This window comes from Trachurus trachurus (assembly GCF_905171665.1).
Source record: "Trachurus trachurus genome assembly, chromosome: 17".
NCBI classification, from domain to species: domain Eukaryota; kingdom Metazoa; phylum Chordata; class Actinopteri; order Carangiformes; family Carangidae; genus Trachurus; species Trachurus trachurus.
Genome location: NC_139900.1, coordinates 17,115,182 through 17,135,320, shown reverse-complemented (window position 1 = coordinate 17,135,320; position 20,139 = coordinate 17,115,182). Strand labels below are relative to the sequence as shown.

The 20,139-nt window shown below is 41.8% G+C and overlaps 1 protein-coding gene across 1 annotated transcript in view; it reads left to right on the top strand.

Annotated features, from left to right (window-relative positions):
* eif2b3 (eukaryotic translation initiation factor 2B, subunit 3 gamma) overlaps nt 1–20,139 on the top strand; it is a 32,009-nt gene that overhangs the window by 10,480 nt on the left and 1,390 nt on the right. The window contains exons 4-11 of the mRNA XM_083991194.1: nt 2,217–2,376; nt 2,551–2,662; nt 8,605–8,694; nt 12,096–12,232; nt 12,438–12,628; nt 13,025–13,087; nt 13,222–13,370; nt 17,283–17,386. Of these exons, the coding sequence (XP_083847320.1) occupies nt 2,217–2,376; nt 2,551–2,662; nt 8,605–8,694; nt 12,096–12,232; nt 12,438–12,628; nt 13,025–13,087; nt 13,222–13,370; nt 17,283–17,386 (1,006 nt within the window). The remainder of the gene's footprint in view (nt 1–2,216; nt 2,377–2,550; nt 2,663–8,604; nt 8,695–12,095; nt 12,233–12,437; nt 12,629–13,024; nt 13,088–13,221; nt 13,371–17,282; nt 17,387–20,139) is intronic.

Genomic DNA, 20,139 nt, shown 5'->3' with positions numbered 1-20,139 from the left:
TCAAAGAAATGTACGGTGCGCGCGGAGGCTCATAAATGTAGTGTGAAAACGCTTCGCTTTTCCAAAACTCCTCGTTGTCCCTTTAAGACAGGCTAAATTTGACTCCAACATGCACTTTTCTTCAATTTGTTCTGCAGTCTGCCATCTATCTTTTTTTTATACACATTCAATTCTTCTTTTCTTTCCGTTCTTTTGACACTAGTTGTGGATCCTTCACTCTTCATTGCAGTGCTGCCCTTCTCCTCACGCACTTGTTCTTTTCCTTCTCTCTCCTGTCTCACAGACAGGGTAAATATGCCTCTGTCATTAAGGCGGCCTGGTGCTAATGGTGGGATTAGTCCTTACGCTGACAGCCTTCATCACTGGACAGCACGCAGACACACAAATGGGGGCGCACCCACATGTAAACACACACACACACACACACACACACACACACACACACACACATAAACGTGTAACATCAGTGGAGGCCAAATGGCCGTTGCAGGCCTGGTGCTCGAATCGTCGGTGAGAGAGCAAAGTGATACATCAAAGGAATTCACAAGCTGTCTTTTGATCCTCAGTTTAAAACCTACGTTGGTTTACATTTTACATAGCTGCAATACTGAAAATAGTTTACGATGATGGGTGCAATGCTCGGAGGGTGTTCTGTCCCTGTCCATCTTCAACAAATGATGGAGGGTTTGTTTTAAGCTCCAGTGTCTTTACTCATTTGAGTCCTGTTTTCTTTGTGTCACTGTGGAGCAATGCTGTTTTTGGCAAAGTGCTCAAAACCAAGCAGCACAGTTTGTTGTTCTGGTTCTGGCTAAAATAAGAAGATGAAAGGTTATTTATGTGATATCATGTCAGTTTCTGTCAGGTTAATGGTGGTAATGTGAGCCAGGCCTGAATGTGAGCATAATTTGGATGATAACAATTTCAGAGGGGGTTTTGATTTTTACTTTTCTCTTTTTTTTTGTCCCGTAAATATAATCACACGCAGCCTGAAACGTGAACACATGAGATTTCAACTGTCAAAACACTGAAGTCATCCTTAAAACAATAAAAGGAAAATTACAAGTACGGAGCAAAACAGATAAACAGAACTTTGAAATAAACAAAACTTCAAATAAACTTTAAATGCCATTTACTTTTACAGGTTGTTCTAGTGTTTAGGGATCTTGATCACAAATTCTTGAAACAGATTGTGTTAATATAAGACTACACATCTCCACCAATCAGAGGTGGGCAATTCCATATATAGAAATTTATTATAATTTATTATTATTATTTTTAGGTATTTTAGGATTTGTAATGTCACAACTTTTGATTACCATGTGTTAGTTTGTATTGATTGCTGCGTTGTCACCAGATGTATAGCAATTTTCTTTTTTTTATGTATATTTTTGAGGCTTTTTACGGCCTTTAATCGATAATACAGAGAGGCAGAGAGTGGGGGAATGACATGCAGTGTCCTGCTGCAGCGAGGACGATAGGCTCTGTATATGGGGCCTCTGCTCTACCCAGTGAGCTACATGAAGCCCCATACAGCAACATTTATTTGGAAAAGAATAATATGCAAATAATCTTCAATCCTTGAATAATAAAACATGTTATAAACAACAGGATTGGATCAGCTGAGGAGACACAGACACATTCTTAGTGAAAAAATTAGATTATTTTATTACTTACTATCTGAAGTCACTTTAACACAGGATCTACAAGTGTGTGTGTCCATGTGTGTGTGGGTTTGGCCTATATACAAGCAGTGCTAAATTTGGAGGAGCTCACAATTGACCAAGCGCAGTTATTCTTTCATTTTCATTCTCTCTGTCTCATCCAGCCAAATTCTGTTGTGAATATTGAAAATAACTCTCCAAGTCCAAGCTCTCATGTCCCGAGGTGTTTATGTGGAGCATTGTCGCCACATGTATTTATGTATAGTCTGTCCTGAGTGGGCAAACCTCTCTTTATAAACACAACTCGCCCTTCCAACTGTATTTTCATGCATTTCTGTGTCTTTGCGGGCTTTTGTGTGTATGTTCTGGTGGCATTAGAAATCACAACAGGTGGTGAGATTTTGATCGAAAATAGATGAGGCAGAAAGTTCCCTCTGAACGCCTCGGAGGAGCCGTCCTGGCCCGGTCAAACCACAGCAGATCCACTGTGCTATGGTCATTTCTGTCATGTCTTGCTTATTCTACCTTCTTTCTCTTGTCCTCCTCCCTCCACAGACGGACATCCTGGTGGTGAGCTGCGACCTGATAACAGATGTGGCGCTTCACGAGGTGGTCGATCTGTTCAGAGCCCATAATGCAACACTGGCAATGTTAATGAGCAAAGCACATGAATTCACAGAGACAGTCCCGGGCCAGAAGGGCAAGAAAAAAACAGGTAACGGAAACAGAAAGGAGATGAAACCCCAAAGTTGACTATGACTAGTACCCAGATGTTGGAAAAATGGAAGCACACACCTATAAGCAAAGCAAAATTGCTCTGAAAAAATTGTTACACTTGTCAGTAATTTCACATTTTGTTAACACCGTGTGCATGTTTTTTTTTTTCCAGCTGAGCAAAGAGACTTTGTCGGTGTGGATCAGTCCGGTAAAAGGCTTCTGTTCATGGCAAACGAGGCCGACCTGGAGGACGGCCTATCGATCAGGAAGTCCATCATGAGGAAGTAAGTCTGCGTCACAAAGGGATAGTAAATTCCGATTTTCCCAGTCCCTGGCATGTTTTATTAGCCGTAGCTAATTAACGTTACCTCCATGAGTCGCTGAACCTGTGCAGCGCGTTGTCTGTTTCACGTTCACATCGCACTGTGTTTGACTGATGATAAATATGCTCTGTACATCTGTAGATTCTCAGCCTTATAGCCGAGCAGATGTTTAGGTTTCCAATCAGAGTCGGTGTGTTTGAAGGCTGTGTGTTCTGTGGTGGGTGTGTGGGATTTTTGTTACAGGAAGAGTACTCTAGGTAGGTTTTCGTTTCTGAGTCCTAAAATGCATGTATGTGTGAGAGCGGGTGTTTTGGGAGCTCGTAAATACTTCATGGAGCCAAAGCCACTGTAAATTCTGGCCAATAAGGGGGGGGGGGGGGGGGGGGGGGGGGCAGAGCAGCTGCTTGCATGCTTCCCTGCACAGGGAACTCTGGAGGCACACACACACACACACACACACACACACACACACACACACACACATACAGTACATACATACAGTATATACTGTCTCATTCATACACACAGAAATGCTTATATGAACACACACAGACACGTAACACAACCTTGAGGTGGACATTGATGGAGAGAAAACACTCGCACATTGTCACAGTGTTATGGAAACACACCAAGCCCTCAGCTAAACATTTATAGCTCGCATTGAAAGAGTTACAACCTTTAAATCACCTCCGATCATTTTATACACACACATGTCACACAACTACACAAAGCAGATTTTTAATAAAGATCTCTCAACGCACAGCATTTATCACCTCAGGTTAAACCAGAATAAATCCCAGAGTTCTGGCTTTTTATAAGCCACCAGTAGGCAGGTTTTACAAGATTTGACTGTTTTGCCTATCAGTACCATCCAGTCAAAGTTCACTACACACACACACACACAAGTTCCTACTAGTACACATTGATTTGATAATAACGTATTTTGTACAAATGATGAATAACAACAATGTGTTGACAGCACCTGACTCTTCTCTTCTCTTCTCTTCTCTTCTCTTCTCTTCTCTTCTCTTCTCTTCTCTTCTCTTCTCTTCTCTTCTCTTCTCTTCTCTTCTCTTCTCTTCACTCCACTCTTGACTGTTCAATTTAATTACATCTGAGTTAAAAGTACTTCTGTTTCCCCTGGAAAGTTAGTAAATACATGAAACTGTGTAGTAATGTTTTCTCCCCTCTCCTTCTTTTTGGTTTCCACATGGTTGAGGTGTGTTAGCGCAAAACATTTTGCACATGTGAGATTGTCTGACCTGGAAATCGCTTTAACAGTGTGAAAGGACTCCAGCAGAGCTTCCTCCATACATTACAGCTCCACCTGTCAGAGGGCCTGGAGAAGTGATTGACTGTTGTTAAAAACCTGAATGAAAATCATAATCATTCAGATCATGAGAGAGAATTGCATAAAGACAATTCAGGTCCTTTTTTAGGTGGGTTCATTAGCTAGAGCCACCGAATGACATGTGCACAGACCAACTTCTGGATCAAGTGATTTCACTACATTGATAAACAGTAGGATTTTCTAAATTAAGATACATAATTTAATTCAGAGTTTACTTATTGGCTATAACTGGAACCAGCTCCCATTGGATATCAGATCTGTCCAAACTATAACTTGCGTACTGTTTCATATTAAGCTTTTACTTCTGTTTTTATGTGTCTTTCATTTCTGTTGTGCACATTGAATGACCTCTGTGTATTATAATGAGCTATACAAATAAATCTGCCGTGCCTAAAGCCAGCCAGGCATGGCAGATGAGGACGCTTCGATCACATATTTCAGAAGCATATCTTTTTTTTTTAACAGTTTTTTTTTTATTATATTTTTTGGCCTTTTTTTTTTTTTGCCTTTATTGGATAGCACACAGTGAGATAGACAGGAAAGGGGGAGGCAGAGAGAGGGGGAATGACATGCAGGAAAGGTCTGCCCGACGCGGGATTCGAACCGGGGACGCCTGCGTTGAGGACTGTAGCCTCTACATGGGGCGGCCGCTTTAACCACTGCGCCACGCACCGCCCCCAGAAGCATATCTTAACTGCAGTGACCTTTAAGCTATTAGATGAGGAGGCTGTTTGCAATGATGGCACAAGACAGTGGAGCTCGAACCCAATCAGTAAGTAGCAATCAAATGCTACTTGCTGTAACTTCCAGACATTAAATAACTTCAGTTGAAGTGCAACAGAAGGACTGGATTAGATTAATTACATAACACTTTTAAAAAAAAAAAGTTTTGTAAAATTGCCATCATGTAGAAATCAATGCACTAAACAAATTGAATCAATATAAACTGGAACCTCAAGGCAGACTTTCAGGATCATTAATTTATCTGCTCATTCTTCTGTGCGTCCAGTTTGTGTGGTTTATGTACTGTATTATGCTGGATTTTTGGAGCCAGTAAGACTTTTACTTACTGGTTTATTCTTTTTTTTAAATGTCCGAACATCTTGAATAATTTGGCTTGAAAGCTAAAATCTAAGTGTTGGCATACATGGCAGTCTGGTTTTCATTTCTGTTTTTCTTCAGTCTGTCTTCAGCATTTAAAATGATAAGTCAACTACAGTATTTTGGCCACTGATGAATAGTCATTTATCACATTTTACACACATTGGTTACAGTTTTTCAAAGTAGAGGATTTTTCTTTTCTCACTTTTATGTTTTTATATTTATTGAAATACATGGATATGCAGCAATTTGAAAGCATGACCTTGATGTCTGGAAACGTTGGCGTGGTATTGTTCTTTTGACATTTTCTAGACTACACAGTAAACATAATGTTGGTATGTGTCTGTCCGAATATGCCGTCTAGTCAGTTTCAAGTCGGTACCCCTGTCTCCACCAGCCAGACCATGTGCACTAAAGCCTTATAGCACAGGTTCAAATATGTGAGTCAGCTCAATTAAGAAAGCATCTGTTAGCCTAGCACGGTATTAAGGGAATCACACACATTTTATTTTGGAGGCAACAGTTGAATGCCCCAAATAAGTCGTAAGCCATTCAGCCCCGTTGGCTCTGTAGTGGAAACCTGACTAATGAGGGTATTAACAGTCATTCTGCTGTGTCTGAGTCATCGTCCGCTGCGGGGTTTTAGTTGTAACTAAATAAGACATTATGCTGTGTGTTTGTGTGTGTTTCAGAGTGAGAGAGATGTGACTCCTCTCTCCCACTGAGGACTTTAGTGGTACTTTAGTAGTCAGTCATTAATCCAAGGGTTGAGTCATCCTTGCCTGCAGAGGCAGTAAATTCCTGCTCCCCTCGACATTGGGCTCTGCAGCACTAGCAGCAACCAGAAATCACATGATGCTGCTGTTAGGAAAAGCAAGATGTTTACCCTTGTTTGGGAAATGCAAGATGTTTGTTGGAGTCGGATTCCACGGAAAGTGTAAACTTATAAAGTAGAATGAGGCCAGAGCTCAGTGTTTTTGAATCAGAAGGGCTAGCAGCAGACCTACCCTGAGAGAGCTGAGAGGTTTCAGGTGGAATACGTTCCTGCTTTAAAAGAACAGTTTGATCAAGAGTTGTAATTTGTTTTTTAATTATTTTGTAAATGTACAACTGTGTGTCATTATTTCTGTTATTTCTTTGTTTTCTGGCAAAATTGCCAAGCTTACCTTTGTTCCAGTGCTGCATATCTGACAATTGGTTCCTACCTTGTCTTATTTCAAAATAAACAAAATATGTTTGAGTTCATTCATTATTTAGAAAATTATTTTAAGGTTAATCGATGGAAAAAATGATTTTTAGTTTCAACCCATACTTTGAAGAAATGTGGATTACTCGGTATAGGTCATGATCATTGATCAACACACACCTATACAAACAAAAAACCTGGATTGTCCCACACGTTACCAAGTGATTACCCATGTGTTTTTGTTATGAAAGAAAATCCTCGAGTCCATCACATCCTCTTTTCCTTTTTTTCCATACATTTTAAGGACACCTGTTCCTTGTTGTCACTTTCATTCACACACGCATGCACACACACACAAAAGTTGTCACAACCCAGTTATCCCTGACTCTCTCTCCTGCCCATCTGCAGGTGCCAAACAGTGATGTCACATGCTGGGTGTTCCCATAAATTCCACTTTAACCCAACAAACACACACACACACACACACTCACACACACATGCACACACCTGGGAAATGTTGTATGAATAAATACATTTTACAAACACCCACAGAGCGTGTCTGTGTGTGCACGCACATGTGTTTTTATGCTTTTGAGTAAAATACCTTAACACAGATGAACACACATGCAGTTTGATTTATGGCTTTCAGCATCTGGTTGTAAAATATGTGTGACCAAGCAGCCGAGTGAGGAGAGGGAGAGTTTGATGGAGAAAGCTGGACAATTGTAAAAAGAGGTTTTTTAATGAATGAAAGAGGAAGGAATTGAGTGAAGGATAGAGGAAGTAAAAGAAACATTTTATTATAGTTTTTCATCACATATAAAATTCTGGTTCACTTTCATTCAGTCTAATTACTGCTAAGTACAGTATACATCCTGGATCACGGCAGATGTTTTATTAAATTAGTGAGTATTGCCATTTTCCATGGGAACACAATTTTGATGCCTTTCTTTGTAAACAATGTATTTAGTGTCTTTATGACTTTTATCGTCAAAGTTTTCCTTCTTGAAAAAAAAAAAATTCTGTACAGGAGCATTAGTAGAAAAAGACAATTATATATACATTTTCTATATGTTTTTATATTTTAACTGCTGCTAAATAAGGTTTAATTATTAATTTAATACGCCGAAACCAAACCAGTACAAAACAGAAGAGAAACAACTTGTTTTCTCATTTTTCTGTAACTTAACAACTTGAACATGCTAATGGGTGAAAAATGAACATAATTTGTATCTATTTTTAAGTGAGGAAACGCAACAACAATTGTACATGGTAGGTCTGATGATCTGAATCACATGTCATGTGGAATAATAAATCAGCTTGCTCAGATCTGAGCGTCACTTTGAACCGTGGACCTCGTGTCTGCTTTTAATCTTTGCGTTACGTTATTGTTGTGCGGTAATGAGACACAGGCTTTTCAAATCTATTAGGTTTTACAGCTTTAAAAATCTAAATCACTACAGCATTCTTTGAGAAATGGTTGGCGGTAATAGACGATATATGTGATTTGTAGTAAATGGGCTAAAACATGTAAAAGCACAAGTACGGTCCTTTTAGGAACAATGCACCCCGCAGTTTTTATTATGTAATGATTGAAAGGGCAGAGGAAGAGGAGGAGGATAGGTAGTCAGGGAGACGACGAAGGGGTGAGGGTAGATTTGTTTATTGAACCCTGAAGGATGAAATGGTTTTCTTTGGCTCTCGCTTCGTAAATGTCACATGTTCAAACTCAGACCTGTGTCCATGTGCGAGTAAATGAGTGAATGAGTGAACGCACGGGTGGGTGAGTGTGTGTCTGCTTGCATGCGGACCTACAATCAACATAAACCTGTCCCGTGGCACCAGCTCTGTGGGGTGACATCTACGGTAGCTGACGGAGGACAATAGACAGATGTCACCGTTCTCTGACTTTTATGTAAGCCTTATGGCCCCGTCTGGCTTTCATCAAATGTTCCTTGTCCTATGTGCAGAGGGGAGGTAAATTAGAAGGAGTCTCAGCAAACAAGAAGCAAACATAAAACATAAAAACAGCAGGTGATGAAAAGAATCAAAGCAAGTAGCAGCCGGGGTCAAGCTGTTTGTAATGACATGCAGTGCGATGGGACTCCACAATTGCATATTCTGATCAAATCATATTTTTTCATTGCATCAAGCAACCATTTTTATGTGAAGTGTCATATGAACTTCATTGCCACAAATCTTATTTTAATGCTGTGTTGTAAAAGGATTGTTTTCACTCTGTCTCTTTCTCTGTTTTTCCTGCAGACATCCCAGGATGCACATCAAAACAGGCTTAGTGGATGCTCACCTCTACTGTCTGAAAAAAGCAGTGGTGGATTTCCTCACAGAAAACAAGTGAGTTCTCCATTTATCATTAACTGTTAAATAGATCATAACCTAGATTATTGTATTTCTTGTTAATACATTTTTGTCATAATGTCATTTTTCAAATGCACTATTAACCAACAGCCTTTCAAGTGCACACACACAGCCGCACAGTCAGGTTGGCTTGAACTCACATTCACTGCTTAATCTGTAGTAAGTGTTAAACATGGTAACATGTTGTGTAAGGCTTTGAAAGGTCCTGTTAGCAGGGTATTCTAGCGAGGTGTTAATTTGTTTTACTATGTGCCACTGAGGCAGGCTGTTAGGCCTCTAGCCTGTGAAGCGGGGCAGTGTCACGAGGAGACCTCTGTGGCCGCCCGGACTCCCTGATGCCGGATAAAGTCAGACAAAATGAGAGGCTCTATGTGTTATCAGCATGTATTTAATATTTTGCACTAAGAACTGCCCTTGTGATGACATAATGATATTGGTCTAATCACAAAGTCGATTCATTATTTGGTCTAAATTTACAGTACAGAGCTCACAATATGGCTGTCGGTTTCACTGGTGTCACTTTCATATAGACATGTCTCTACTTCTTGTTTAACAAGCAGATCTTTTCCTTCATAAAACTAAACTATGGAGTATATGCATGTCACAATGCCCTTATAAATACTATATACAGATCTTGTGACAAAAAGCTCAACACAAAAAGCTCAACACTTTTGATACTGTACAACACAAACTAGTGTTTTGATAATTGCCAGAAGAAATAAGAGAAAGAACATTGTTGGTATGGCAAGGCGAGGGAAGTTTATTTGTATAGCCCATTTTTACAAATAGTTTGTCTCAAAGGGCTTTACATGGCATCATAACAACGTCCTCTGCCCTTAGACCCTCACATCCACTGAAGAAAAACTCCCAAGAAAACCCTTAGCAGGGAAAAAACAGGAGAGACCTCAGGGTGAGCAACAGAGGAGGGATCCCTCACCCAGGACGGGCAGATGTGCAATAGATGTTGTATACAGACAAAAAAACTGTTTACAACATGGAAAATGGGAAAACATAGAAATTGAATTGTTTAGTAAACAAGAGCTGATGAAGGCAGCTTCTGGTGGGCAGGCTGGACCATGTACAGGAAAAGCAGGGAGAGCAGGCCAGCTTAATGGGAAAACTGGTTGGCAGACTGGTTCATAAGCAGAGAAGGCCAGCAAGGCAGCGAAGCTTGAGCCATAGTCATAGTGGACATCAGTCGAGGATCTCATATATTCCACACCTGGTCAAAGACGTATTGAAATATTTAAATCAATTCAGTTTGTGTGGTGCCAAATTGTAACATACATTGCCTCAAGGCACTCTACAGGGTACGGTCCAGGCCATACATTAATGGAGTATATGACCATACAGTTATTACCGCACACAATTCACACAGTACAATATGACCCAATTTTACACAATACTTAATGTGATTGTACATAAAACAGGGTTGTGACGTGAATGTAGTCTGAGTGGTGGAGGCTTAAGACTGTGAACTAGAATTACCGCAATTCTAGTCTCTGTAAAATTGTGACACTGCCATGTTAAGTACAGAGTTACCTGAAAATATTTAAAAAATGTAAACTTTCACAACCAGAAGTGTCACCTTTACATTAAAGCAGAAGTAAGCGGAATGTTTGTGTTAATATAAGTCTTAAATAGTTATATCTTCTTACGGCAATCACTTACATAGAGTGTTTGGTCCGAAACACGGGTCTTTCAGTCGCTCTGCTGTAAGCCGAGGAGAAAACTTTCCTTGTATCCTACAACCTTTATCCAATGAGGAGAGAGAACGGCATAAAGGGGCGGTCCTCTCTGTGTGTGCAGCCAAGGGATGCGCGTGAATGTGGTGACGTAGGGATGAGGGCGGGGACTGCTAACTCCATCGGCTGACAGGAAGTTAGCCAAAACGACCGGATCGCTTACTTCTGCTTTAACATTACATTAATGCACATTTTAAAATAACCCGCTGATAAAGATGTCCCATCATGTTTGATAACAGCAAGCGTGGATCCAGCTGCACTCAAAACAGAGAGGCGATGAGATGCTGAACTGTTTTGGAAAGGCTCCCTTTGAGAAGTGGGTTTAATAACAGCCGTTTCAAATGTGTCCTTACTGTACTAGTTTTAGCTCACATATAAATAAATCAGAGACAAGCAAGCAAACACAGATCCCACAACTATACTCCATCACTCCACCTCTTCTGTTCGGTTAAGACGAAGCGCACACTTGAATCGCTATAGAGATGTAGATATAAATCTTCCATCATTACATCACTAGCACACCCTTCGCCGCTAGCATATATCATCTCCCTTGTTAGATGATTTCTTTCTTCAGCTCTTTCTCTTGGATTTTCTTTCACAGCTCCTCTCTGTCTCTCTTCCTTTCTCCTCCGCACTCTCTCTGTCTTTTGCCGGAGGAGAGAAATGGACAGAGTAACTGTTGTTTTTTTCCTGTCATTCACATGGAAATTCTAATCTCCCTTTTAAAAGAAAGTAAGAGAGGACAAGTGGAGGGGGTGGATGGTGGTGGTGGTGGGGGTGGAGGGGGGGTGGAGAGGAGCAGTGAGCTCAGCATAGTGCGAAGAAGAGGAAAAAGAAATGAAGATGGGGAAATTACCTCCAGGTTTACACAGACACACTGCTTTCGTTTTAATGGTCATCACGCAGCACTGATGTGTGACTGTTTCCCCTTGGACAATGGCAGAAACTCTATTCTTTTATCCACCACATTTATCAACCATCTACTGGATAATAATGGTGAATTCTTTAACTTCCTGTTTGCTATTACTGCACGATATCCAGGGTGTATTGATGATGTTGATGCTCTGTTAAATATGCTGATGTCTGGATGAACTCTCAGTGCCAATTAATCATTAATCATACAGCTTTGTAAATGAACTGCAGTACCGACACAGTGGCGCAACTGTGTAATGCGACATGAAGTGGTGGGTGATCTTGAACTGCAGGGCAATATGAAATGAATAAATCTATTTATTCAGTTTCCATTTTTTGGCACCACCTCATCCATTTCCTCGCTGAAAAAAAAAAAGTACGATACAGTAGCCAAGCACTCGTCAAGGACATTACAAGTTGAGGAGGAGCTGCATACACTAACTGTTTGACTCACATTTTGATTCAAGTCGATTCGAGGTCACAGTAAATGCATGAATCATCTATGTTTCAGATGCACAACGCCCAATGATTTATTTATGACCTATTTTCTCTCGTAATATTTCATTCATACTTGGCCTTCCTCCATCTGCTGATGATAAGGAAGTCATTATCTAAAGTAAACACATTCAGTTCTCTGTGATATTTATGACTTTATGGGATGCTTCACACTTGGGAGCGTGTTTAGCACCCGTTACATCTTTCCGTTTTCCTTTATTGCAGGTCCATCTCGTCGATCCGTGGCGAGTTGGTACCGTATTTGGTGCGGAAGCAGTTTTCCAAAACAACCAACAGCCAGAAAGTCAAAGACGACGTGGAGGATCAGAACCAGAAGAACAATGACGGCTCCACAAATCATGGTCAGTGTTTGCAGTGACACATCACAGCTACATACAACAACACTGCAACCTTAGACTTCACTTTAAATAAGTACCGACAATAACTAGTTGACAATAAAGGACAACTTTGCCCACACCACCACCTGCAAATTTCTCCCCAAAATAGCATTTTAACTACTTACCTCTGCCGTCTCCACTTCTCGTCCCGTCTCTCTTTAATGTCCAGAGCTCCTCATCTCATCACGGGACGAGCCTCTCCTCCAGCTGGCCCAGGAGCGCTCCTGTTGGAATGACCATCACGGTGACATGAGCGAGGCTTACCACGGAGGAAAGCTGCGCTGCTACGTTCACATTATGGACCAGGGCCTGTGCTACCGCGTCAACACTCTAGCTGCTTTCATAGAGGCAAACCGACTGGTGAGTCAGACATTATCCTGCTCCGTCAAGGTGTGTGTTTAATACAAATGTGAGCAATGCCACCAACATATCTGAAAGGACATCTGAGTGCCATCTTTATATTCAAATACGTACGCTATAGATTTTGGATTAGCTAAAAGCTCATCTACTATATGCTATCATTTTTATTGCAGTATCTCCTGAAATGCTGTATCCATCTCCTTTTCTGCCTCTAAATAAATAAAACGAAACTGCTACAACTGCTCCTGTTTTTCTCCTTTAATATGAAAGTTATATATACCTGGCCTGATGGCCCATCTGCATCAGAGGCATTAATTAAATATGATTAATTATTATTATTTATTCCATTTGCTTTGATCTCATGTCTCTCTCCATTTTATTCTTCTCCTCTACCAGGCGCCAAAGCTGTTCGAGGAGCCAGCAGTCCATCCATCTGCTGTCATTTCTGAGAGATGCCAGGTACAAATATTCAAAATATCATTGATGGGCGCAATAGCCAAATTTGAAATTTAATAATCACTGTAGATGCCTGTGTATCTATATCTGTGTCTGAGTGATGGTTGTGTGTATGTGTGTGTTTGCTCTGCCCTCAGATGGGCTCAGACAGCATCATCGGAGCTCAGTGTCAGGTGGCAGATAAGACCTCCATAAAGAGGTCCACCATCGGAAACTCCACCACTGTAAAGGAGAAGGTCAAAGTCACCAACTCCATCATCATGCACGGGGTTACCATCGAGGAAGGGTGAGAACACACACACTCCTCTCAATAAACAGACACATGCACTCACTCGTTGATACCATGTACTTAAAAGTGATTTGGGGCTGAAAAAGAATCCCCCCCCGGAGGCATGTTTATGGATTAAAGTTTGATTGTTCTCATCTTTTTTTCTCTCTCTTTGAAGGTGTTCAGTTAGTACACGCTTACTGTGTGTGACAAAGCAGCGATTCGGAAGCAAAGATTTCACAATAAAATGACTCGCATTCGTCTTGCCAAGAAATATTTATTATAGTGTTTGGCATCTGAATTAATATTTTCATATTTTTATACCCCATCCCAAAAACAACTAAACTTTTTCTTTTTTCTTTTTTTCAACGTTCTCTGCCCTGTCTGTCTGTCTGGGTTTTTACAAATGAGAGCAGTGGTGAGCGTAGCTCTTCACTAACTGCACTGCTTTTCATTGAATTTTCTAGGTGTGGCTTTGTGCAAATAGAGCGTGTGTGTGTGTGTGTGTGCGTGCGCGTGTGTGTGTGCGTGCACGTGCAAGTGCCAGGCAGATGCTTGTGCATGTGTGTGTGTCTGTTGATAGGAGGTGCAACAGGTTTTGTCTTCTGAGCTCAGTGGGGTCAAACGGTGATCACTGCGTTAACAATGCATCTATTGGTGTGCAACCAGCCAGAGACCAGTTTCAAACAAACACGGAGCTGGTGAAGTGAAACACACAACATCCCTATATTTCATTTAGCCGCTAATTTGCTCGCGTTTACCCAGAATCCCACTGGTTATGGAATTTGGGGGGAAACACGTGGGTTTAAAAGGTTTTGTTTTTGAGAATCATATTATTCCACTCCAGCTTACAATATCTCATATATTCTTTGTCTGATTATTCCAATACTTCATTGAAGTTATATGTATATTACAAAGGAATATTCAAAACTGAAGACTTTTCTGTTTTTTTAGACCGCTGTACCATCAAATGGAATTAATCCAGAGGTTTTTGTACATCATTCTGTACACGCTTACCCTAAATTCAGTCTGACATGTTTGGTGCGTTTGGAAACTTTGATCTCTACTAGAAAAATAAAGTTCTGTGCAGCATGAGTTCGTAATGACAGGCTCACCAGCGGGTCAGTGAGGTTTAGGGGCATGCCAAGCATTATGTGGTTGCGTGTTAACAAATGTAACGATTCGCTTGCCTTTTTCCATCTAATACTGCTGCTTGACACCGTTCAGAACAGAAAACAGAAACTGCCAAAGGATGTGCTCTAAGTCGTACAAATGGGCTGCTTTTCTTCTTCTCTGACCTCCGAGGTAGAGGATTTACGTCATTGCAACATTTTTTTTTTTTTTTGCAGCTAAAACACCAGCGATCACCTCAGTGAACCAGGTTTGCTGAGGAAACTGAGAAGGTCATTGCAGGACATGGCAAACGTTGTAATTGCCACATTATGATCTCACCTGTGGAGGGCAAAACGAGCCGGTCTGAATAGCAGTGTATCATGATTAGTGGCTTTACTGCACATCAGGATTGGGCTCAACTGTAGCCAGTAATTTAAGTGGTCAAAATTGACTGCTTTGTCACAACAAAAGAGGACTTGTACAGAGAGCACCAGTAGCTACTGTAGAATTAGCATGTAGATTGATCTGCTCAGTTTCTCCGCCAGAGACTCTGGTGGAAAGAGACTTTAATGCACTCATTCATAGGCTTCTTTTCTTTTATCTCAATTTCTTACTCCTCCCTCCCTTTTCTTTCCATCAAGGCCTCAACGCTGTGTCTCTCCTCTCTCGCACCCTCTCTCTTTCTGTCTCTTTCCATCTCTTCTTAAGCCTTTCAGGGACCCCAGCCAGCCAGCATGGGGACCCTCATCATGCCCATGTAGGTGCACGCACAAAGGCATGAAAGAACGAGAGAGACGGGAGAAGGGAAGAAAGAAGCGAGGAGGGGAAAGCAAGCTAGCACGCAATAAAGAAATTGCAATTCTTTCTTTTCTTTCTTTGAGGACATAAGAAGGAAGGAGAAAGAAGGGAAAGAAAGAGCCAGTATGAGGGGATTAGCAGACCCCGGCCATGTCGCAGAAACCCCTCGCATTTCTAGTTTCTTTGTTTGGAGCTGACCAGAGCTTGTTGACAAAGCGCTGCGTGTTTGGGAAGGGGGATAGTAGGGGTCAACTTTACAGGGAAGAGAGGGGGGGGCACAGAAGGTGGGGGTTGACGTGTGTGTGTCTGTGTGAGAGAGGGAGGATGGTGGATGGGGGGGGGGGGTCATGGCAAGGAGGAGCCCTGGTGTTAGTAATTAGTGGTGTTTCAGCTCCGAAGCTTCTTTGGTGGTCTCTCTCTCTCCCTCTCTCTCTAATGTTACAAAACTCTGAATCTTGTAATCTCCCATCACCATCTACCACCACCACCACCACCACCTCCTGGGTAGTCACTGACACACACACACACACACACACACACACACACACACACACACACACTGCTCTCTCCCTCTCCCCTCCAGGCTCTAACCACCTGAATAGAATGGGCCAATACAAACCTGTCTTGTGTGTGAGGTGCGCAGGGGCCAAGTGTGTGTGCGTCACTGCCTGGGCAAGATCAACATGTGTTCTCCACCGGGCTCCCCAAGCTACTGAGGCACACATACACACACACACATTCTCTCAACCCACACACACACCTACACATAACACGCCCTCCGCGATTAGTCGACACAGGACACACAAGACTGTCTGTGTCTCCTCTCCAAGAATTTTATGGTGATGGTTTGGCTGAATGTGAGCGTGCATGGTGGGTTGGCAATGGCAGCTCAGGTGGGACTGTAGCACCGGGCCAACAATGTCTTAACATGCGCACACACACAGAGAGAGTCATACACACACTTATGCACACACAGCAAGGCCTGGATGTTGTTCTTTGATAGATGTGTATATGCTAATAGAATATCATTAGGTTCAGTCAATCGGAGACGTTTTGAGTCCAGAGCAGGTGGGGACGAGGACGCCCCGATGGCGAAACAGGGCTGAATGTCTCTACTGTGAGTTTCACGTCCTGCATGGCACTCAACCTAGCAACTGTGCTAAGTGAACAAGGTTATAGCAGCCAACAGTGGAAGGCTGTGGTTGTACTGGGCAGCTCCCAGTATGAATGTTCTCAGTTGTGTGAATGTGCCCGGCCGGCTGCGAGGAAGAAAACAGTGCGCACCATGTTTCGAATTTCCAGTGTAGCCCGGAGAGCAAACGGAAAATGTTTCAACACCAACCAAACCCATCCCGGCAAAAAATCTTTTAATTACTCGACAGCTTGGTTATTAAAACACAGGCACCGGCTCACATCTTGTAGGTTACGAACCCCCCGATCTCTCAAAGGAATGTTGTTGAGCAGTTGTGAATGATTTTAGTCGTTAGAGCTGCAACAAACAAATGTTTTCACAATCTGTGAATCTGTTGATTAGTCTTAATCAGCACTCTTCTGCGGCAGTTTAAATGAAACCTAGACATTTCTTGCAGGTATTGCTGCATTAGTTCTGGTTAGTTGTACATAATTACCTGGCAGGGATGTTACCTCCACAGCAAAAGTTTCCAAACATTTTTAGCTTGTGACTCATTAAAATTATGCAATATTTTCTTCTTGTGACTTGTCATCACTGGTTATGCTGACGTGGATTATGGGTACTTCAACCGCTGACTGATTTTTTTTCCTACTGTTTCAGTCACAAAAAGTTGAAAATATTCACTCAAGTTTGAGTCAATAGCAATTAACATAATAAACATATAACACAAATCATTTTTAATTTATTTGACCTTGTATTGTTCTGTGGTTCCTGCCTGTTCATCTTGGGATCCCGCAGGGGTCCTTATAATTAGACCAGAACTACATCTACAGGCAGTGTAAAAAAAAAACAACCCCAAAAACGCTTTAATTTGTGTTATTTTTCAGGTGTAATATCCAGGGCAGCGTGATCTGCAGTAATGCCGTCATCGGCCGAGGAGCAGACCTCAAGTACTGCCTGGTGGGAAACGGACAGCGGATCGAACCAGACGGTGAGTCTAACGCATAAAGACACTTAGGGAAATAACCAAGAAATATGGTAATTCAGCTCTTACTTTAAGCTGCTGATCTTGTTTGGGTTTTCATTTCTCCCCACTGTAATTGTGGGTACAGTTTGGGGTTTTATGCATTCAAGAGAAACTGGTTATTTTGTGTCCCCAACTTAAATCAAGTGAAAACCCTCTCCCAAGGATACACAGATAGGATACTGAAAGACAGAGCAGTATAAACAGGAACATCTTACAGTGCCACACCACCTAGTGTACCAATGCTGCTAATAAAGGCTATCTATGGACTATCTATGTCCAGTAATGTTGTTGCTATTATTTAGTCCAGCCTTAGGCCTGCTCTCTGGCCGACTCAGATAAGGTGTTAATGTATGTGTGTGGTATCCACAAGTGCCAAGCGTTGGAGCCAGCGAGGAAAGTTTCTTAATTCTGAAGTCTGTGTGATAGAGAGATTTGTCAGAGATTTTTTTTTTATTATTTCCTTAATCCTCTTGTCCCCAAAGCTAGCTGTTTGCGTGTGTGTGTGTGTGTGTCTGTGTCTGTGTGTCACATTGATGGAGAGGTTAGAGAGCAGGGCCAGAAACAGGACCACCCGGAATTCAACAGCAGCAGCCTCCAGCCACGTCCAACACGCACGCACGCACATGCACACACGCACACGCACACACATATAGAGAAAGAGAGAGTAAGCTCAGCTACTAGACTGAGCAGCCTAATTGAGTGAACAACAGGGCGCTCTCAGTAACAACAGTGTGAATCTGAGCTAAACTCGCCTAAAAATATTTGAAACAGTTGAGACTTTAGGGAGCATCCCGTGAGTGATCGCTGCAACAAAACTGATCTGTCTTCAGCTTTATTTTTGGCAGAATCTCTCCTCTACTAGACAGCACAAAGTTGCCAACATTATGCTATTGAACAATGGAAACTTGGACCCCTAGTTGCGCTATTGTTCTGCGTACACTTTATGGCCAAAGTGCAATCACACAACAGTAATGTTTCAACCTCTGTTTTTGCCTGGAGTGTAAATCTCTGTCTCTTGATGAGTCTCTTGTTGTTTGTCTGACCCAGACTTGTCACAAACAGATACACAGTTGTTTCAAGTTATTTTTTCTCTTAAAAAATCTTACCATCTTATTATCTTCAATGCTTATATTTAAAGGGTCCTACTGTATGTAATTTCTTCAAATAGTTTAGTATCGCAAGTGCAGGGCATACAATATGTTCAGATAATAGCACTTAAATAATTCTATTCTTGATTTAGACTCAAGAGGGGATTTTGCCCGATTTATTTTTCACATTAAAGCAGATATCAGCTTCACGGCCGTTTCGGCTAATGCTGCGTTCAAGGCAGGCTTTTGAAACCGTAAGTTACAGCTTCAAGTCACAACTACGACTTGGTAGCGTTCCAGGTAACCCGTAGCTCGTGTTTTTACCATCCTGTTGTCTGTGAAAGTTCCCTATAACGGCCACTCGTAACTTCCGACCCGTGAACTCGTACCAGATCGAACTGGTATGACTTCACAGGAAGGAAAAACACAAAGTACGAGTTTCTTTGAACGCACCATGAGTTAGCAGCCCCCGCCCTTGTCAGGCATCAATTGGTCCTCGTGCTACGTCACCACATTCACGCGCATCCCTTGGCTGCACACACAGCCCTTCATGCCGTTCTCTCTCCTCATTGGATAACACTTGTATCCCACAAGGAAAATTTTCTCCTCGGGTTACAGCAGAGCAGAGTGACGGAGAGACTCGTGTTTAGGCTGAAATACTTCATGTAAGTGATTGCTGACGGAAAATAGGACTATTTAGGACTTATATTAACAAAAACATTCCACTGATATCTGCTTTAATATGGAGCCCTAGATTCACTTGTAGGCTATGTCATGTCAATACAGAATATAATGGTATATAATTCACAAAATAATCTGCAGTGCCCATTGTCAGTTAAAGCAGAAGTAAGCGATCCGGTCATTTTGGCTAACTTCTTGTCAGCCGATGGAGTTAGCAGTCCCCGCCCTTGGCTGCACACACAGAGAGGACCGCCCCTTTATGCCGTTCTCTCTCCTCATTGGATAAAGGTTGTAGGGTACAAGGAAAGTTTTCTCCTCGGCTTAGCAGAGCAGAGTGACTGATAGACCCGTGTTTCGGACCAAACACTCTATAAAAGTGATTGCTGTCAGAAGATATAACTATTTAAGACTTATATTAACACAAACATTCCGCTTACTTCTGCTTTAAGTAAAGTAATAAGGTAAGAGTAAGTCAATTTTGAACAATTTCACTGTTTCTAATTAGACTAATAGATTTACCACAACAGTAAAACAGCAAAATCAGTTTTTCTAGATGAAATCGGATCACATTATAATTGACTGTATTAATCATACACCCACTCTACCTTTTCCTTTATAATGTACTGTAAGAAAAGGCACAGCATTGTCTGTCACCACCCATCTCGCTGGCTGACCATAGACTGCTAAAGACATTACACACCCACTCTACTGCTGAAGCTGTTAGCAGCTAAGGACCACCCTGACAGTTAGCCTCACACACACACACACACACACACACACACACACACACACACACACACACACAGAGGTCTGTCAGGTGTTGATATTTAAAAGACACATACCTACAGCGTGCTGTGGCTTCACGCACACCAATGCAGTCATATTGTAGACATACACAGACAGATACATGCAACAGCCCCTTTTTAAAGATGACACTAATTGTGCACC